This window comes from Peromyscus californicus, unplaced genomic scaffold (assembly GCF_007827085.1).
Source record: "Peromyscus californicus insignis strain IS unplaced genomic scaffold, ASM782708v3 Scaffold_8__1_contigs__length_139910024, whole genome shotgun sequence".
NCBI lineage: Eukaryota > Metazoa > Chordata > Mammalia > Rodentia > Cricetidae > Peromyscus > Peromyscus californicus.
In genome coordinates this window covers 66,893,299-66,915,523 of record NW_026294606.1, presented here as the reverse complement: position 1 = coordinate 66,915,523, position 22,225 = coordinate 66,893,299, and the positions used below count along the sequence as shown (strand labels likewise).

Below are 22,225 nucleotides of genomic sequence, written 5' to 3'. Positions count from 1 at the left end.
AACCCCATTCCGTCCTCCCCTCTTCCCCATTTGCTACTTCTCCCTCCTTTTGCGACACTCTTGACCTAATCCAGTAAGCATTAATTAATCGTCTTGGTAGATTCTGCTTCAAGCCGTCCTGGAGTGTCAGTGACACCCGATCTGTTCCACTAAGGTCAAATTAGCATCTTTTACTATTTTTCTGGCATTTAAATGAATGACTTTGCTGTGGTTTTTCAAGTGTTTATAGTAAATATGTCCGTTTGACGGAAATATAAATATGCATTAAATGTTCATGGCTGAGCCCACCCTCCTGTCACTTTTTATTCTAATCAGTGTCTTTCACTTTCCATTGTTGTTTAATAGGGACTGGCTGACGCGGCTGCGTTAGCGCCACCGGGCCTCAAAACGTAAACCCCTCACCAGGGCTTACTTTTATCTTGCTAAAGTATTTGTGTTTTTCTCTCAGTGTGCCAATTACGCTGCTCTCTGACATTTCTGCTTGCCTGCTTATGGAAGGAATGACTAGCTTATTGAAGCTGGGACCTTGTCTGGGGACACCATTTCCTTCTCAGTTAACATCTGCAGAGACATCTGATCACTGTGGTGCTGGGTTGACAGCCCTTTTCCTGTTGGAGGTTTTGACCTTGAGAGATCCATGTAGGGTAATATACTACAAGTGAGGTTATGAATACCTGAAGGTGGCCTTTATCATCCTGAAGTTGTCCAATATTTTTGTGTGCAGAAGTGTGTGTGTGTGTGTGTGTGTGTGTGTGTGTGTGTATGTGTATGGATACCTGAACACATAGACACTGGAGTTGAAGCCAAGTGTCTTCTTCATTTGTTTTCTGTTTTACTGCTTGCACGAGGGTCCCTCACTGACCCTGGGGCTCACCTGTTTGCCTAGACTGGGGGCCTGGGAGCTACCTGCTTCTACCTCTCCTGCATGCTGGGAGTACAGATGCTGGTCTTTACTTGGGTGCTGGGGACCTGGACTTGGGTCCTTGCGCTTCTATGGCCGCACTGTAGCCACCAAGCCATCACCGCAGCCCTGGAGTTGTAGTTTAACTTTTTGTTTTTGCCTGAACTTACTCTTTCTTTATGTAGAACTGAATTTGACTTCTTTCTAAAGAACTATTATTTACTTATTTATTTGCAATGCTGGGGATGAACCCCTGAGCTTTGTGCCTACGAGGTAAGTATTCCGCCAGTCTGTGCTACATCCCCGGCTCTGTGAACAGAGATTCGTGAAGTCTTCTCTAACATGAAACAACAAAAATTAAGAATCCAAGGTCCAGGGTGTAACTGTAGGAGCTTCATTCTCACTGCAAGGCAACTACTTAAATGTGAAGTTGGTCACTGGGGCAGTGTTGATGGATTCTCATAAAGTCGCCTAGGGAATAACGTTAGCAGGAACTTCCTCAGACTTGCTGGAGTTGCAGCATCTTTAGGGAGGTGGGTGGAAGAGGAGCGAGTTGCTGTTTTTCTCCTGCCTTTCTGGTCTGATGGGCAGGTATGAGCTGGGAACATCAAGGGGTTCTTTCTGGCCCAAGGGTCAGAGTTTCAGAATTTGGAAACTTTAAAAAGTTGCCTTCATTTATTGATTTTCATAGATCTGGGGTGAAGCCAGGTCTTCAGTCTTGCTAGGGAAGTGTTGTGCCACTGAGCAACACCACACCTAATGTTAAGCCTTTTTAAAAATAAGGATCATGTCCGTATCTAGTTTACCTGGGTAGACTCATAGGATTGCTCAAAGGAAGCAGCCAGATGACAGGGAAGGCCCGAGAGGAAACAACTGAGATTAAGTGGGGAACCCTCGGGACCAAAGGACTTCTTGGGGACTAGCTGGTGTAGGGTCTGCCACGTTGTTCTTATTTTAAACACACTGGATTTTAGCACCTTGAAGAAACATTGCATCGTGTCCGAGAATTTGACATGTACTCCGTCTCTGTAGTCATGGATTTCCTTGGTCACTGAGGGATGCTGTGTTGCGGTGGTGCTAGGGTACTCCAAAACACGTGCACCTAAGGGAAGCTGGGATGGAAACTGCCCCAGGAATGCTTGCTACTCAACAGCTTCCTGGGCTCTGCTTTGCTTCTGTGCTCCACTTCCTGTTGTTAGGGACTGGGGCTTGGGCTCTTCTTTTTTTCAGTCAAAATTAGCACTCTCCCCTTCACTGGCTATGTTGTGTGCATGCGTGTGAGTGTGTGTGTGTGTTCATCCACATTAGTCATTTGAGGTTTGTAATACCATCTTCTCATTTTGTATCCCACAGAAGTACTCAAAACAACATGTTGAGTATGAAATAAGCACTGATGTAATACCAGTTGAGAAGTGGATTGGTTAGGTGACTAAATGCTAATCTCCAGCAGTCTGGGAGGCCTAGCCAAGGACCTGCCTGCTGGGACAAACGAATACAGTAAGAAGAGAGACAAGTGTTTATCACAGTTGTCTGTCCCTGAGTACCTTTGCCATGACCTTTGCAAAGCCATCCTCTGTGGGTGCTAGCTTTGGATCTTCTCCAGCTGGTTCCTTAATTTGGTCCCATCCTCTGGGAGATGTTAGCATTATTGAAAAGAATTTCTGTGGGAGACAGTCATTTTAAGGCTTGTCCACTAGAGGGCACTGTTGAGACACACATTTGATTCTGATACCCCCAGGTCTGGTACCTAAGATTGAAAAACAAGTTTGTGTTGTCAGAAGAAATGTTTTTGGCAGCTCTCTGGCTTGGCTTTGTACCACAGGGCATGTTACTGTTGCCATTTACAGAGTGTAGTTTTGTTACATTTACAATAGATCTTTATCAAAAGAGGTATTTGGTTTTTATGTTTGGTTGTTAAAACTGAAATATATTTTCAGTTCCACGCACTTTTTTTTTTTTTTTTACTGTTTATTATTCCTACTTTCTTGAGTTAGGAACAATTTCTCTTTTTCCAATATGCCTAAATAGAAGGAAATGTGTTACTTTCTACACTGTTTGTATTGGGTGTATTGGAGATTTTTCTATAGCAGGACTTTCAACATACGCATGTCTGTGATCAGATGTCAATTTACAAATAAGCATGAGAATTGGGAAATATTCATCCTGCTCACATTCGTACTGATTTTTTTATACTAATAAATGATACTGTGAAGGGGAGAATGCTGAGCTATGACGTGAGTTTCCTTTAACCTGAGTGAGGAAAGCCTCTAGGAATTCATTTTCAACATGATACTTTTCTTAATTTTGGAAAGTGGTCCTGTGTGAACACCCGTCTGTAGATACTGCAAGGAGCTTAAATAAAACCACAGTGTTTCTCATTGTCCAGCCTCTACGTGTCGAGCATGGAGCCATTGCCAGTGTGAGTGGTGAACTCAGATCACATCTCTTATCTCTGCAATCACTGAGCTGCCCTCTGCTTTGGACAGCGTTCCCTAAGTGTGTGTCTCTGAGTGAAAGCGTGTGGTTGGATGCTTTGAACTTTTAACTGTCATGTGGAGCTTTTCCTGAGGTATTGCCGGTTATGGCTGCAGTTTTGGGTCTTAGCCGTGGGCTTTATCTTGTCATTTAATGTATTGGAAATGGCTAGGCAAGTAGTAAACCCAAGTATTATGGCCAGATATGAGTTTTGAAAAGGCGATTTCCCATTACTGATAGCTTAGATGTGAATCTAAAATTATAGTGAACAAGAAAATGCTAGGATATTTTCTTTAGTGATTTCGTGGTTTTTTTTGTTTGTTTGTTTTTTGTTTTTTGTTTTTAACCAAGGTTGGTGTTCTGAGTACATAGAGAGTTAGGACAATGCTTGTAAATTTTAGGAAAACCAATAGACTATGTATCACCAGTATCCTTGTAAATGACCTGAGCAGGCTGAAGATGAAAACACAACATTCTGAAAACGTGCAGGTCCAGCTGTAAAGAAGAAAATGGAACAGGTTTTAAGAATGGGATACATTGAAAACCTTTCCCATCGCCATAATGGACTGCTGGATGAGTGAGAAAAATTAACTGTCCCACTTTATAACAATGACCTTCACCAGCCTCAGGACCTTGCCGCTCCTGGGTCTCTAGCCATTCCCCTTCACATAGCTTATTTGTCATCCCGTATGCAAAACTTCCTGTCCCTGGCTTGGATGAAATTAAAGTATGAAGGGGGGATATGCAAAATAAATCTCCTGTGCCATGAATTTATCTTGTGACAATATCAAAACAACTTGCTGTTTGCATTTTAACAGAGCACACATGTATTTATAACACAGAGGCTTTGATCAATAGCTTATTTTTTTAATTAGTGCACATTTATCAGTTTGTTATTGTGCCATCGTTTGAGAGATTGGAGTTGAAAAAGTATGCACAGAGTATTTTTGAACCTGACAGCTATTAATTTAACAATATCTCTCTGCTGGTCCCGGTCGTCAGGTTACCTTGAAAAATTGCCTGCAGTTGGCAGTGTGCTGTTATTTTTGGCTTCAGTAAGCAGGCATGTGAGGTCATCACGTGTGAGAGTGGTCCAGCCCCAGGCCAGGCCTCAGGCAGTGGCTGCAGTGAATGGAGATTGCTTTCCGTGGTATCCCTCAGCCATGGGCCCTCCTCCTTTTGGTCCATTTGCTGCTGGCTCCTGTGGCATCTCACCCTTGGCTGACGGCCATGTTCCCTTTAGTCCCCCGGCTACTGGTTCCACCCTCCAAAATTTACCTGTTTTAGTATTCTTTTTTTCTTGGGACCTTATTCCATGATAAAAGGAAACTACCTAAAATGTAGCATATTAATTCTCCTGTGGTATAGTTTTAAATGGGAGGGCATCAATCATAACAACCTGAGCCTGGTGGCTGGCTGTGAAAACAGTAAGATGGGGTAGAAGAGCCTAATACCTTCCAAATCATAACTAGCCCATCCTAGGGGTTGATACTGAACAGTTTTTCTTTCTATTTATAGTTAAATGTCTGTCAAACGGAAGTGTCATAATAGCAACGTAGGATATGCATACAGTGTTGTCGTCTAATGTCCTCGGACCATGAGCCAGCCAAGGTTAAATCAAGCACAAACACACACACACACACACACACACACACACACACACACACACACACACACGAGAGAGAGAGAGAGAGAGACAGAGAGACAGAGAGACAGAGAGACAGAGACAGAGACAGACAGAGACAGAGACAGAGAGAGAGACAGACAGAGAGAGACAGAGAGAGAGAGAGAGAGAGAGAGAGAGAGAGAGAGAGAGAGAGAGAGAGAGAGAGAGAGAAAGAGTGTATATATAGCCTAGGATGTGCAATATACAGGTATGTACATTTTGAAAAGGATTTCTTAACTATTTTTAAGTCATTGAGTTATTATTATTATTATTATTATCATCATAAGAATCAAAGGAATACAGATCCTAATCCCTGGAGAAGTGCACATGGTGCTTGTGATTTAACTGACCTTGAGTCCTGCTCTGCCCGTACAACAGTTCTTTAAGCCCATGAATCTCTGGTTTGGAACCCCTGAACTGGAGGAAAGACAGACAGGAAATCTGATGCTGTTTCTTGAAGAAAGTTCTGCAGAACTGTAAAAAGATTTTCCAACAGAATGAGAAACACATATAAAAATTGTTCATATATACCACCCAATTTATCAGCTTAAATTTACATTTCAAAATACAGATTTCTCATCTTGTAGCCCCCAGTCTTGAGTGAAATGTGGTTATACATGCATATATATGTATACATGTGTTTTTAAGTCATAAAATTCTTGTGAATGCTTTTCCTTTCTCTGTCACATAGCCTATTAGGACAGAATTGCCCTTGTGATTAATTACCAGTTGGAAGACTTGACCTTATATTCAGTCTGAACTCTTTTGTGTGATTTTTAAAAAAATTTTATTTTTATTTTCAGTATCCTTTCTCCTCGCCTATATGTTCTTTGTTTTACTTACGTTATTATCTTCATCTCTGAAGTTCTGTCTCCTCTTTCTGAAACCTGCTACCCTTTATGAAACTTAGACGACCTCCCCGTCCTTTCCATGGAACCCCTCTTCTCCTTCAGAATGAACCATGACTGTGTGGCATGTGGACGGAAGGCACCTCGCCGTCCATCAGGTTGTGAAGGACAGCACCCCCATATATGAAATTAACTGAGAATTAAGTGGAACCAAACTCTCTGTTAAGTGGAGGACTTAGACTTAATGTGCTTAAATCATCGGAGTCGGAAGGGTCTGCATCTTCTCTGCACCCCCATTTCTGTGGCCGCTTCTCTACATGACTGATGTGTGCAGTTTAAACTGTCCCAGGCAAGGGAAACCCAGTGCTCCTGGGACCAAGCATCCTCTGGGACTCCAGATCTTTCCTCCTTCCCATCGCACAAGGGAGAATCGCTAAGGTTGGAGGGCAGGCCTTCCATGTAGGGCAAGGAGTGCGGAACCACTGGGTGGATTGTGTGTGTTTCCCTATCTCTGGCCAGCTCCCTCTACTTCCCCCTTCCTTCCCTGCTCATGGAAGTACCCCCTTTCCTCAGCCTCCAAACATATGCTCCCATAGGAAGGGAAGCCACCCCCATGCGGGCCTCTTATTGAAGTAATTCTCAATTGTAAAGGAAGACAGAAGCTATTGGCAAAGCATGCCCTGAGCATGTGTTGAAGGTTTGCGTTAAGTACTGTCTGCCTCTTATTGTTAATAAGCCCACATAGACCATACATGTGTTCATATGCTATGCTATGCTATGCTACACATAATAAAGCATGTACAGCAAAGAGGCCAAGAAGCTTTTTGGCATCCCAAGCTTGCTTCCTCTGTGTCTGCTGGAGGATCTTGTGTCTTTTTGTTTTTTGGGGTTTTTGTTTGTTTTTAGTTTTTTCTCTTGTTTCTCTTGATGTTTCTGAACTTCTGAGGTATTTTTTCCTTAGGATGACCGCTGTTCTTTTCTTCCTTTTCACTAGATGTCACTTCTTTCCCCATACCTCTGAGTGTCATTTTTTTTCTCTTTTGAGTGCTAATTGTTCTGCCCAACCCCCAAATGAAAGCTGTCTGCTGATGTGTGACTGAATTAGCAGAGAAACCAGAACCAAGTATAATGAGGAGTGTGTTTCCCAGCAGAACCTGGGGTTTGGAAGTCCTCTTGAAGACAGCATGGGCTAGCCCGCACTTTCCTCTCTGTTAGTACAGGCTTCGGGCACTGACCACGTTGTCTCTGCTCAGAAGGGAAGCAGTCCGTGCCCGTCAGCTCTTTATGAGTCTCCTTTAGTTACGCCTGCACACTTTCTATAGCTCAGGGACATACGTTTTTGCTTGTTTGGTTTCATGTTACAAAATCTGCCTTATTGCTCATTTGTACCATTTCCTCCTAATTTTTGTCTAACTGATTGTTCGCATTGCCGCTGGTGAGAGATGGAGACCATACTTGTGTGTCTGTGCGGTGATTAACTCAGGGATTTTTTTTTTTTATTTTTGGTTCATAAAACTACTTAAGCTGCAGAATCCTAAGGAGGCCCATGAAATGTGTGTGCTCCTTGTTGATTAACCACAGGTGGAATTACTGGAGTTACCTGTAAGTCTAATAATATTTGGGGAGATGGTGCCCTTCATTAAGGTGGAGGCTTCGATACTTTGTGAATTTTTATTTTTACCTTGAGGGACATCTAGAACCTTTTAAATGAAAACTTGCTTCAGTGTTTCATAAACTTTATGTTTTTAAATAACCTGTAACTACTGTAATTCACTGCTGTAATAGCTGCTTTGGAGGAAATCTCATAAAATCTGTGAAGCCGAACATGATTAGTGTACTTCTGAACTTCAGACTCGTACGGTAATATATAATTACTTCATTATCTACCTTGTGGTTTGGGCCAGAAAACAAAGGTAATTAATCACCATAAGTACAAATGACCTTTTTTATTTGCATATAAAATTCCAAGGAGCATTAAGTATTTGCATGTGAGAGTAAAGATCTCTTTTTTACACGGAATCATTGAAATGGCGTCGATGGATAGGATTCCTGGTTTGCTGTAGGAATTGGCCTGTACGTAAAGAGCCCAGACATTGCCTCTGGTGGGACCGGGGGGCTGTTTTCTAGCTGTGGTGGGTAAGGATCAAAGGCGCCTGTGATTTTGTGTGTCGTGTTGTGTCCCGTCCCGTCGTCCGTCTCCGTCCCCCGCCCCCCCCCCCCCCCCCCCCCCCCCCCCCCCCCCCCCCCCCCCCCCCCCCCCCCGGCCAGGCTCCAAGTCATCTTCGAAACAGTCTTGGTTTCACTCAGGCTACGGGAGGACCATGGCTATCCAGTGCCCATTGGTCAGAGAAAACGCTAGCTTCCTCTTTTGTCTTGAATGGTTGTATCCTTCTTGTTATATGTTATGAGAAGCCTTGCTCATTTTCATGTATTATCCTGCCTTTGGTAGTTTTTTTTTTAACCCTTTGTTGTAGGAACAAGCCAACTTAGCATTCTTCACCACCCCTTACTCTTTTCTGTTTAAAAGACAGGCCACAAAAGCCTAGAGTGTAAAAAATAAGACCATGCTGGGCGGTGGTGGTGCAGGCCTTTAATCCCAGTTCATGGGTGACAGAAGCAGGTGCATCTCTGTGAGTTCTAGGCCAGCCTGGTCTGCAAAGTGAGTTCCAGGACAGCCAAGGGTGTTACATAGAGAAACCTTGTCTCTCAATAACCCCCCCCCCTCACAATAAGACCACATATTTTCATTTGTTATGGCCACAGCCAGAATAATTATTTAAAAAATTTTATTGGCGTGTGTGTGTTGTGTGTGTGTGTGTGTGTGTGTGTGTGTGTGTGTGTTGGGGTGTGCTTGCCATGATGTGCATGTGGAGATCAGAGGACAACTTTGTGGAGTCAGTTCTCCTCCTTCTAACCTTTATGTGGGCTTTGTGAGGATCAAACGCAGCCCATCAGGCTTCTGGGCAAGCATTTTCACCCCCAAAGTGTCTTGCTGCCCCCCACTGCACATTCTTAATGCACTAGGGTTTTCAACACAGTGCTGTGTGTTTGTAATTTGCTTTGACCCCCCTCCAAATGTGATATTGTTGGGGGTTTATTGGGTCTGGGTTAGGTGGCACCTTTGTGTCCTTGAAAATGGACAGGTGGCAATGGTGTTCCCACATTATACCCTCAGCAGGTACGTGCACCCCAATGTCTGCTGCTCTCAGCCCTGTGCTGTGTTGCAGGCACATGGCCCTGTGAGGTGCATGCTGCGGATCTCCCACTTCTCGTCCTGTGGGAATTTGCATTCCATCAGTGGCTTCCCATAAAGGAGGTTAAAGCTGAACTATAAATCTGCTTCTTTGAAAATTGAATGAGGACTGGGTCCCTTGGGCCCCGTATCCCAACCCAGCCAATCACTGGAGCTTCAGACAGCTTTTGGTGCTGCTGCAAAAAAGTCATCACAGTATAGTTCTCACCACCCTGAAGTTTGGTGGTGGGGGGTGGGAGAAGGTCGTCTCCGGATTTTATGCCTTCGCTTCTGATGGAAACCCACATGTTCTGTGCTGCTCCTGGCTTCCTGGCAGCGTGGGTGTCAACATGGTGCACGGTCTATTAACTGCCCTTCTGGAGCTATAGGAGAACCACTGTCAGTACTAACCATATGGTTCCAAAGACCAATGCATGGCTTCCTGACCCCTCCGTGGGCTGCACCCAGGCAGAGCTCCCGTCCTTATGTTTTGCATGATGCTTGCTGTTCCCAGAGCCTGTCAGTCTTCACAGTTTTGTTTCCCAGCCTGGGGGGCCAAAATGCTTTTGCTCAAAAAGCCCCTGGAACGGCTGTGCCCACCCAAGCCAGTCTGCGGGATGTCTTCATCTATCCAATGTGCTGTAGTCAGGCCCTGGTGTTGCACTCTAACACCTCAGCTGTCTCTCCAGGACCACACTTGCTCACGATGAATTTGCTCATGGGTGGTTTGTGACTAGAGGAGTTCCACCTTGGTATGCCGTTTACCCTACCCACCACTGTTTTCACCAGGAAACTCTGTTGGAGAGGCAGGGGTTGACTAGAAATGTTGTCATGGTAGCATCCAGGTTGGGTAGATTGGTCTCAGAGTATTTTTTTTTTCTTCCTTTTCCCGCTTTTCGTCAATCCTCAGGCTCACTCTTAATTTGGGTGAGATTGCTTATATGTCTGTCACTGTAATTGTGTGGAATAGTGGGCATAGGCATTGAAGAAGTGATCTTCATAGGACCAACAGACTGGAAAATTCCCAAACTAGTAAAAGCTTTCTACTAACAACAGCAGCCGCCGCCACTGGAGCTGATGGAAAGTGCAGGTTCCCAGGCCCATCTCCATGCCACCGGGATAAAAATCTAGGCCACCCCATCTGTAAATCTTCCGGTGCTCCAGGTTTGTACCCTGTGTCTTAAGATGCATAGTCCTAGCAGTACTGCCCAATAGAACGTTCTGTAGAAGTGGAAGTAAGGAGTGTAAAAACCATGAGCCTCACAGGATTTGTCCAGCTCTTCCTAATATCACCCAACAATGAAAGTGCAGTGGAGATAACTTAATGAGGAAATGTTTCTTTTCGCATGTGGTTTCAACGGTTTTCAGTTTGTCCTCGTTGGGCAGGCATGGTGGAGTGACTCAGTTCATGGTGGCAGGGGCGTGTGGCCTAACTTTACCTGACTATGGACTGGGAAGAGTAAAGAGAGTCGGATGTGAACCAGGGGCTCGGCTGTCATCTTCAAGGCCTACCCCTAGTGACTTACTAGCCACCAGGTCCCACCTCTTCAAGACTCCACAGCCTCCCCAGACAGCACCACCAGCCAGGAATCAAGTGCTCAAAACATGAGCCTGTGAAGTCATTTCAGATCCTGATCATAGCAGTAGATTTTTTTTTCCATTTTGATTTAAACATCCGTATAAATAGTGGTTACCCACTGGCCGCTTGGTTCCAGAGAAATTTTGCTACTGTGGGGATAAACTCCTAAAATGTTTTAAGATATAGTATCACTAATTTCACGTCATAGAACAGAATTCTCTGAGAGTGGAGCTCCTGTTGTTGTACCATGGTTTGTCTTGCCCCTCCTTTTGCTGGGACCACTTGGCTGCTTGCCAAGTAGTTGAGTAAAACCCTTAAGAGTCACTGATTGGCCATGTAGCTCTTGCCAGTTGTAAATATAAAATGGTGAGGGCCTAGAGAGATGGCTCAGTAGTTAAGAGCACTGGCTGCTCTTGCAGAGAACCCAGGTTTGATTCTCAGTATCCTCATGGCACCTCACAGCCATCTGTCACTCCAGTTCAAGCGGATCTGATGCCCGCTTCTGGCCTCCACAGGCACCAGGCATGCACGTGATGCGTAGACATGCATGCAGACAAATTATCCATACACATAAATTTTAAAAATATGTGTAGCATGGTGATAAAATGTCCTCTTAGGAGTCACACCCTTTTTCACTAACAGAATTAATTACTGATTTCTTTAGCTGGAGTTCTAGCCCATGATGTGTAAAGTGAGGTGAAGAGAGAGAGGTGTAGTATGAGGCTTCTTGCCCACGGAAGTATTATATAGCGGCCTAAGTGGAACTGTAAGTGGGACTCACTTTGTAGTTCTTGAACTTGCCATCCTCCTGTCTTAGCCTCCTGAGTGATGGTATTGCAGAAGTGTAACACTTTGCTGGCTATAATGGAACTCCCTCAAAGAGAAGCTAATGGGACCTTTAAGTCCCCCAGGGCTCTTGTGGAACTTTGCAGATACTTTGGAGAATATTTTCTGAATTGCTGAGTCTGAGCCAGAATATAAGATAGACAGACCTCGGGGACAACGTTCAGGTTTTTTGTTTTGTTTGGTTTCATTTTCATTAAGTAAAACTTGAAGGAAGAAACAGGGCTGTGCTGGGTTGGTTTGTCTGAGATTGTTAGAAACCCCAGAAAGTACTCTGCAAACAGGCCCTGGGCTTAATATCTAGGCTGAAAAAATCCCCAGAGGTGATGAGGTCTTCCCATCGACACAGTGTGACCTTGGGGAGCCTAGGAACAGCAGAAAACAGTTATGGCCTTCCTCTCAAATTTAGCAACTGAATTCTGAAAATTAGAGGAACTGTCACTGACAAGACAGAAAACGCTACTAAGTTCTTTGTGACAAGCAAAGTTCTACATGACTGAGCATCCTAATTGGGGACCCCAGTGTTGCATTATTTAAATCTATTATTATTGATTTTCACAATCCTCCTCTTCTTAGGCTCATGAAATGTTAAAAGCAGGTAGAATAGGATTTAAAATGACCACAATCCAGCTTTCTCATTTTACTCTTGAGGAAAATGAGTCCCAGAGAGGTTGTCTGTTAAGTAAGGAGACACACAGTAAGGACAAGGCAGAGTCAGGAGGTGTCTGAGACAGCCTATGATGTCTTTGATCAGATGCCTTAGTGTTCCTCTGCTGCTTCTGTGTGCACAGTTCTGCATTGTCTATAGACCCAATGCTCACAGATCATGTACTACACAGGCAGGTGGGGCAGGTTTCTGTGTGGTTATAAGAGACACATTGATGTACTCTGTTTAATTATATTCTCTTTAAAAAAATTTTAAATTGTATGTATTTGTTGGAGTGAGTGTGTGTGTGTGTGTGTGTGTGTGTGTGTGTGTGTGTGTGTGTTTGCATGCGCGCGCACTCGTACTCACATGCTATGGTGCACATCTAGATTTCAGGGAGAACTTCTACAGTCACTCCTTACATCATGTGGATCCCCTGGAGCTCAGTGGCTCGAGCGGTTAGCTTGTGGTCCTTATATAACATCATGAGGATCCCCATGGATTAAATACAAGTTACAGCCTTGGCAAGTGCTTTTAACTGCTGCACCATCTCACCAGCCTGCTTAGTTATGTTTTCAAATGCTTCTTTTTGCTAATGTGTCCCAGGGATGCCTTGGAATCCTCCAGGAGAGGCTTTTGACTGGTGAAATTTTGCAGCCGCCTTTTCATAACGAACAGTTGAGATTGTCTGTGCTATGTATGCACATGATTTATTCACCACAGCTTTGTGTTGCTAACCTTTTACATTTGTCATGGTTTTGTTGGGGATTAGCTGGCTTTCCAAATACTGGCTCCATTTCCACATTAGACTATGACAACCCTTCTTTTATAACTTTCTCTCTTTAAATAGCACAGCAAAGCTCTCACTTCATCTGCAAAGCATTACTATGCTAGATGTCAAGAGGATAGCATCCTGTACATGGATAACGTTCTCTGATTTTTTGGTTAGATGAATGGTCTTCTGTCCAGGACAAGTCTGAATGTTATTCTTCCTATTTTTACCATGGCTGATGAAAAATTCTGTCGTTTACAGGGAAATAATAGCTATGCATTTGGTTCTTCCCTTTGAGTGTGAATGGAGTCGCAAGACAACACATTCAAATGCACACCAAAAGGCTGAGAGAGGCTTGGCAAATTGAATGTGGGGTTATTGTTTGTGTCCACTAAACCAAGTCCTAAATCACATTTAACATAATTGGTGGTTTTAAATTGGACCACTTTAGCAAGGAGAGTGAAATAATCTCTCATCCTGTCAAAGAGGCGATACCTTTAGACCAGCATTTAATTGCATTGGCAGAGTAAGTTTGGGGAGGCGGCAGTAATTCTGGCCACATTATTCTTGGTTTGTGGCTAAATTGAGATCATCATTTTCTCTTGGTTTCAGTAACTTTCTTTATTGCTCTTCAAGCTAATCAGATCACTGTAGTGAGAGGAGGCTTTCTGATGGCTCCAGGGTAGACAAGGGAAAAGGGCTAGGTCTCTGGTAGCTGCCCTTCACTTTGGTCTGTGGAGGGAACATGTGACCCTCAGGGTAAAGTTGGATGACTTTCTCAGTAATTGCTTATATAAAGTGAACACCACTTATTTACATGAAAGTATATACACCTAAAATATGATGTTGTAGTCACTTTGTACAAGCTAGGCTCTTAGTTATTTGTATTAGTATCCACAAGTCATTCTGGAATTCTTCCCAGCTGCCTAGACTATTCCATACAATACTGGTCCCTTTATCTGCATCCACTTTGGGAGGTAATGCAAGGCTCAATCATGGGACCACTGCTGCCTGCCTGTGGCTCTAGTACATACCAATCTTTATCTTTCATGTCCCTCCTTCCAATGAAAGCATTTCCTTTTCATCGTCCCAAGTAGTCCCTCTTAAGAAATTAGGCCATAGGGCTGGAGAGATGGCTCAGCCCTTAAAGGCCAGGCTCACAACCAAAATGATAAGAAATTAGGCCATTGATACCTGCGGTATTTCTCGGTGTTGAAAATAGTGACTCCGAGTGAACATGAACAGTATGATCCTCTTCTTTATTTTGTCTTGCCTGGGAGCTGCCAAATGCTGTTTTTTGAATGGCTGTTTGGACCCATATCTGTGATGTTTGGAATTTTCATACAGCTGCACAGGGTTCTAAGCACAGGCACTCCTGGTTCTGAGTTTAGACTTAACCCAGAGTCAGGAAGGGTGGCCCACCAAATGACTTTCCCAGCCTGTAGGGCCAGAAGGAGAGAAGGGAGCTGCTAGAATGGGAAGTGAGGTTCTGATATGAGGCATGGCCCACTTGCTTGTGCTGGATCCAAGGCCACATTGATAGTTTCAGTTATCTGGAAAGTTCGGAAAGTATAGTTTCTGTGAACCATGGACAAGCTGCACGAGTTTGCTTCTAGAAAATGAAACAGCAAGTAGGATAGACAAGTGACAATATGTTGAAAAGGTCCCACTCCTCTCTTTTTTGATACCAATTTAAAATGGAACATTGTCCCTCAGTTCCTTAGGGGTTGGTTACAAGAGCCTTGGTTAACTAAATCCAGGGATTCTTAAGACCCTTTGTAAAAGGGCACAGTATATGCACATAACCTATGCACATTTTCCATGCACTTTGAATCATTGCTAGATTACGTATACTATCTAATGAGATCCAAATGCTTATTAAACTGCATTGTTTAGGAAGTAATGACAAGAAAGGTCTGCTGTATAAGGTCAGGACAGATGCAATATTTTCTCCAAATATTTTTGACCTTTGATTGATTGAATCTTAGATGTGATTTAATAATAAGTAAACCCAGCCTATATAAGAATTAGTTGGAGCTGGGCGGTGGTGGTGCATGCCTTTAATCCCAGCACTCGGGAGGCAGAGGCAGGCGGATCTCTGTGAGTTCGAGGCCAGCCTGGGCTACCAAGTGAGTTCCAGGAAAGGCGCAAAGCTACACAGAGAAACCCTGTCTTGAAAAACCAAAAAAAAAAAAAAAAAAAAAAAAAAAGAATTAGTTGCTTACCTTGGAGTGCCATGACTCTTCCATTTGAAAGGAAAAGGTGCTGCTGGTATTTCGTGCATCCCGGGTTCAATGTGTTTGTCCCCAAAGTACCAGATACTGAGGTTTGGCATTACTTTTGAGGCTTTTAATTTGTATTCACAGGCACAGACTATAGGTAAGGAGACCCCTTGCAGGTTGCAAATGGTTATCTTCCTCTGTGATCTGTACACTACTGTCCACAGCATGCTACTGTGTAGGCTCTTTGAATTTCTACATAAGAATGTATTGATCAGTTGTTAATCTGGTGTGTGTGTGTGTGTGTGTGTGTGTGTGTTGATAAAAGCACATTACTCCAAAGGACACAATTAGGAAGGAGGAACATTGGATATGGTACTATTTCAGGTTGAGTTTAAGCTGTGATTGAGTTCAATGTTAACAAGGACAGCGTCTCAGATACGGGATTATTTAAGAAGCTTAAATGTACCCTCATTCATTGCGGTTAGCCATCTACTGCTGGAGATTCAAGGCAACCAAAAGGAAGGAGATAATTGCAACTGTTAGACTTGTGGCAAGAAAGTTTGTGCTGTGTACTGTTCCCCGAGAGGCTGCTGGTGGTGTGGTGCCTTCTCCCTTCATTCCTGCTTTCATCCTCTCTGCACACCTGAAGTGCCATGCCAGATAATTGAATCTAATCACTTGAAAGGAAGTACTTCACGTTCCACTTGGTCATGAATTATTACCCATGAAAATAAGTAAACCTATAAAATGTAATTCAGACCCATATGTGGACAACACTGGAGTTTGACCTCACTTGCACTTGAAAGCAAAATGTGTGACTAGCATCCTTTACCCCATGAAGTCACACGCAGTGTCTCTGTTCCCGTAGCTGTGCCCCCAAATGTAGCAGAGCTGAAGAACTTGGAGGTGCTTAACTTCTTCAACAACCAGATTGAGGAACTGCCTACCCAGATCAGCAGCCTTCAGAAACTCAAACACCTGAACCTGGGGTGAGTATTGGACAGACTTGAAGAAGTGCCTGCGGGGTAGAGAGCTAAAGGCAATGCAGGGTGTGGGCAAGTGAGGAGCAGCGTTTGTATGGTTATCACACAGGAGAAGTGCATTTCTAATTGCTTTTTATGTTTCTGGCTTAAGAGAAGGCTGTTGTTTTAATATTTCCTTTCAGTGTCCTCCATTAGTGCATATCTAGTTGAGAGCTAATTGAGACGCTAATTGTTGGCATAACAAGGAAGTTATTTTTCATGATATTTTGTTTCCAGTAAAATTTTATTTCTGTTATGTTGGCCAAGAGAGGACTGACTTGCATAGCATTAATTGTTGAGAGGAGCTGGACTACAGTTGGACTGTTTTCTCTGTGTATTGCATAGAAATAGTTTGAAAAACATTCCTTCCGTGCGGTGGCCCCTCGTGTCACACTGCTATTGCTTACTGTTCTTCCGTGTTGTGGGAGTAGGGAACAGTCCTATGTTCTTTACACCAAGGGGAAGAAAGGAGAGTGATTAAGCTGAGGTCGCAGAGCCAAGCATCAGTGAAAGATAATAGTACCCTGTATCCGTATATTGCTTGGCAGTTCTCAGAGTTCTTGTGCCAGCACTTGACCCTGTCCACATGTGTGAGGTGGAGAGGGCAGGGTTCCACACGTTTCTTAAATGGAGAGGCAGCCAAGCTCTTCTCAAGCCATTAAGGCATTTGTTCCTGATTACCCCTGACTTCGGTGGCCCAGTGAGGTGGAGACCTCCATTGATTTGGGTCCATCAGACCCCATGGATGGCAAGTGAAACTTTGGCTTTTGAAATCCATCTTCATGGCCCCAGCTGTTAATTGAATGTTAGTCCATTCATGTTTCCATCTCCGTGCAAGCCAATCTAGTCATTAAATTGTAGCCACTGGATGTTATAATTATGTTAGTGAGCTACACATGGCAAGAGAAGTATGCTGGGTATTTATCAGTCTCATAGGGAGTTGGTGAAACTGTTGCTAGTCCACTGTTTATGTGAGGGGTTTGGTTAGATACTCTTGTTGCTAAGCTCAGTTTGGATAAGAGACCAGCTCTACAGTATCTGTGAGCATCTGCTTGCTAATGTGTGAGAGGAAGAGGGGTGAAAGAGAGAGCAACCTTCCTTCAAATGACAGAGTGTTTTCCTTGCTAGTTCTCACACTGGCTCCCCATCAATGAAACAGAAAAGAAAGGTTCATGTATTTAGTTCTTGAGTTTGAAGATTATTATTAGGTCCTGTGGGGGGATTGCTCAGTGGATAAGGGGTGCTTAGTTTGAAACCAGGAGGGACTAGTTTCAAATCTCCAGCTCCCATGTAAAAAAAAAAAAAAAAAAACGATGATTGCCTTGTATACCTGTAATCTTAGCACTGGGGGTGTGGAGATAGACACAGGTAGATCCTGGGAGCTTGCTGGCTAGATAGCCTAGCCAAAATGGCAAGCATTCGGTTCTCTGAGGGAACTTGTCTAAAAAAATAAGGTATAGAGTAATTAAGGAAGACACACACTCTGTCTTTTTCTGGCCTGCACAGAGGCACATACAGGTATGCACATGTACATAAACCACACACACACACACACACACACACACACACACACACACACACTCACACACACACAAAAAAAAAAAAACATTAAGTTGTATGGTAAATTAGTATGCAAAATGCTAAAAATGTATTTTACTATTAAGCTATTCATTTGTAAAGTTATAAAATATATGTGTATATATGTTACTATATTATATACTTTTATTAGTATATTATAAGGATATTAATGCACAATGCATATCTGAATAACATATGTAATTAGGAACATGACCTAACCTGTGTTAATCAGAGCACAGAATTAGTGATTATATCATCAAGTTTGCACTGATGTTTTCATTTATTTCTTGACTGTGTAAGTGCTCATTCTATGTCAGTATTGCTGATGGGGATCAAGGATAAATATCATGGCGTGGACCTTGAGATGGAGGCAGGGCACACTGTCAGTTAACACAGTAGGGTCACAGTTGTGCTGGAGCTGATGGAACCGCATGGAGTCAGAGACATGGAAAACATTTGCCTATAGATGGGGTTCTCAGGAGGCTTCCCACCGGATGAACACTGGAACCCACCCAATGCACACGAATGCGTTTCTGACTTAGACAACTAAGTAGGCATCTCAGGTTGAGAGAGGGACACATTTCAAAGCTCAGAGCCCTGCAAGTTCTGGGGCGCTTATTGGCAGTTCACTGGTGGTCAAGTGAGATGCAAGGCTAGCCAGACACTTGGGGATGCCTGCTGCTCACCGAACGGGTGCTTATTGAGTTCCAGCTGGCTGCCATTTTAGGTAACAGCAATCCAGCGGTCATAGAGCTCATGCTACAGTGGGGGCACCAGTAATAAACAAATAGATGTCAGTGACGGCAGGGAGTCACAAGTGCTACCCCGATTTATATAACGGAGCTCTGAATGCAGATTAGATCTGCCTGATGATTAAGAAATTGGACCTGAAGAGTAGTGGGTATGAAATGAGAGCAGTGAATGAAAATGAAAGCTCATTGTGCAGAAAGCTAATGGGAGTTGGGGTAGAGGTCAAGAGGCCAATGGGGAAGCCACCTTTGTGTCCGAGGTGATCTGGGTCAGTGACAGTGGAGGAAAGGGTGGGGGGATTTAATTTGAAAACTATATAGAAGAAAAAAATACAAACACAGTTACTGATGGGAGGAAATCAATCTAGATTTCTGTGTTGGACACCTAACATGGAATTTGACATGGAGTCATGTTTGGGAGGAACATGAGCTCAGGCTTGGTTCAGTTGAGTTTGGGCTATCTTAGGACAGAAGGGTAACCTTGACAAACACGCACCTTAGTTACATCCCTGCCCTTTTGGAATTGTTGTAGTTTTGGCTCTAAGTCTATTGATTATGTAATACTTCCAGTGTTTAATTCCAGGGCTCCATAGAAGTTGCTCCAAAGAATTTCAACAAAACTTTTAGTTCACTGGGAAAGGAATTACGATGGGTTTCAATAAAGGAGTTTCCGTTCTTGAATGTCATGAAGATTTATACATGCACATGAAGGCCAAGAGGAGGCAGGTTAGAGAGAACTGCATGGCATAAGCAGGTAGGATGGAAGTGTGCACTTGGGAGACTGTAAGCACAGGGCTTAGGTCGCATGCATCCACAGCCCAAAAGACACACTCAACCAAGCCGATTTTGAGTTATGTAGTGTTTGCTGTTTGTTATGGTGATCGCAAGACATGAAAGAACTTTAGGCCAGCTCATAAGAGAAAGTTTTGATCTGTTCTTAATTTTTAAAGCACAGCGCATTGTGTATTTTGCAAGAAATCAAAAGCCATGGATGTTCTGAGTTTGCAGGGGAACAGGTTCTGAGCAAACTTCACTGTAGAGGACCATACCGAACTGCTTGGGACGGTCAGCCTAGTTTGTTGCTAGAATTCATCTTATAAGCACTTGGCAGTTAGAACCAATTGAAAGACCTGACATAGATGTGCTTCACAGACTGTGATGTCATAGGAATGCAGACACAGCCTCTGTTTGGAGGTGAGTGGTCCAGGAGATTGTTTTGCCTTGTGTAACGTCATCCTGGGATGCCCTCTACCTGAGACTTGCAAATCCACTTTTCTCTTGGTGCTCAGTCATTTCTCATGAGGCCTGGTTGGTAGAGGTGGGCAACATTGTATCTCTTATCAGAATGATCAATGATTGGATTGATTTTCATTGTCACAGTCTCTCCTTCCTTTCAATGTCTTGTCAGCTTACACTGAAATGTTTTTAAATTGGTTTTTAAGTATTATCAAAGAGAGCTGCAATAAGAAAAATAAAGGTCTTGAAGGATAAAAGATAATATCAAAAATTTCTCTTAGATTTTATATATACATATGTGTGTGTATGTATGTATGTATGTAATTTGCTTCTCTGTTGTAATAAAATGCTAGCCAAAAGCAACTTGGGGACTGAAAGGGTTTCTTTGGCTTACAAGTTATAGTCTATCAATTAGTTGAAGCCAAGGCAGGAACTCAAGGTAGGAACTGGAGCAGAAACTAGAGGGAAAACCTGCTTCCTAGCTTGCTTCCCCTGGTTCTTCAGTTACCTTCTTATACAGCTCAGCCTGCCTGTGTGAGGGATGGCACATAGTGTCTGGGCATTCTTCTACCAACGAGCAAGGAGGAAAGTGCCCCCAGAGACATGCCTATAGGTCAGACTGATAGAATAGAAGCAATTCTTCAGTGAAGATTCCCTTTTCTCAGGTGTGTCTAGTTGACAACTAACATTAGCCACCACATATATACGCACACAACACACACATATAAATGTGTATGTATATATATATATATAAAATATATATATAAAATAAAGCTTACCATCTTAACCTTTTTGTAGTGTGTCATTCAAGAGTGCTATTTTCACACTACTGCACATGAAATCTCCAGAAGTTTCTTGTCTTGCAAACCTGAAACAACTAATTTCTCTCCCTCTGCCCCAGGCCTTGGCAACCAACATTCTAACTGGAGATAATTCTGATCGTTAGTGCATAGTTGTAGAACAGGAAGTTGATGTCCTCTCCCATTAAAGTGAATGGATGAACTAAAGCAAATACCTGGAATGTACGTTTTGAATTCTTGTTTGCACATGTCTAAGGAACTTTCTCTTCAGACAGACAGATAGTTTGTGTATTCATATGTAGAATGGTATTCAAGATTCCCTATTGGAGGAAGTGATAACTAAAAATTTTCATATATTTCGTGAGCATGGGTTATCTGAGTAAAATGATTAACTGAGGTTAGGGTGCTTTATCTCATATGTGAGGTAAAATATGAAAGTCATCTCAGCAGGGTAAAGTAATATTTACCAGAGGTAGATGGCAGGGATGAGGTAGTAAGAAGATGTTAAGGACCAGGAATTTCAGTTGTTCATGGATAAGTTCAAGAGATTATTATACACCACAGTAACTAGAGTTAACAATATTTCCTGTATTTGAAAGTTGCTCAGAGAATAGATTTGTGTGTATTGGCATTCCCAGTATATTCTCAGCAGATCCAAAATGCTCATCAGATCAGGTATATGTTAAATGGCTTAATGTGGTGTTTCCTCCATTGTGTCCATATTCCCCAACAGCCTGTTGTATATACCATTAGTGTGACAATTTCTTCTTGTCAATTTAATTACATGAATAAAATGAAAAAGCAAGTAGCATTCCATGAATGCAGAATCATGGCAGACTTTTGGGCTTTGGTCCTGTTGAGCTGGGTTTGCGCTGTATATCCAGTATTCCGTGTGAATTTGTGCTTAGCGGGAGGTGACATGTTCCTTCTGTCCCCAAACCGCAGCATGAACAGGTTGAACACGCTGCCTCGAGGATTCGGCTCTCTCCCAGCTCTGGAGGTCCTGGACTTGACTTACAACAACCTGAATGAACATTCTCTCCCTGGGAACTTCTTCTACCTCAGTGAGAAACCTTTTATTCTGTAAATCTCTTTAACACAGTACTTTGGTTCTAAGAGTGAAAATTTTATTTGCCAGTGCCAAAACTCTTAAGAGAAATCATTAGACATACATATATATTTCCATCACAGAGTCCTTTTGAATATTCCTTCATTGTTCAGCAGTATTTATATTTGATGTATAGGTGGCTGACACCACTGGGCAGAAGCAGACTCAGTAATATCCTATTAACTTTCCAAGAGAGATCTTGTTCCTCAATGAGATCAAGTCTCACGTTTAGCTAAGAATCTTGATTTCCTTTTAAAGAAAATCCTTGATTTTCATTGGTGTGAAAGGAAAGGTTTTTCCCTGATTGCTGTTAATTCTCTGCAATGCACTGCTCAAAGATACTCCATAAAATTATTTATAAAAATTATCCATTTATAAGCTGCTAGCAGCATTGTTTCAATATCCAGCTCAGATTCTAATTTAAGTCATTGAGGAGCTCTCCTTGCCATAGACTGATTTTTGCTAGTATATAACCACAATGGAACTGTACATCACTGATGTTCATCCTCTCAGAAATTTCTTGCTATAGGTACATATAAAAATTAGGA

The 22,225-nt window shown here is 42.9% G+C and overlaps 1 protein-coding gene across 3 annotated transcripts in view; it reads left to right on the top strand.

The window, feature by feature from the left end:
* Rsu1 (Ras suppressor protein 1) overlaps positions 1 to 22,225 on the top strand; it is a 190,037-nt gene that overhangs the window by 31,397 nt on the left and 136,415 nt on the right. For all 3 annotated transcript variants that reach the window (XM_052726782.1, XM_052726784.1, XM_052726783.1), the window contains exons 4-5: positions 16,053 to 16,173; positions 21,515 to 21,633. In XM_052726782.1, the coding sequence (XP_052582742.1) occupies positions 16,053 to 16,173; positions 21,515 to 21,633 (240 nt within the window). The remainder of the gene's footprint in view (positions 1 to 16,052; positions 16,174 to 21,514; positions 21,634 to 22,225) is intronic.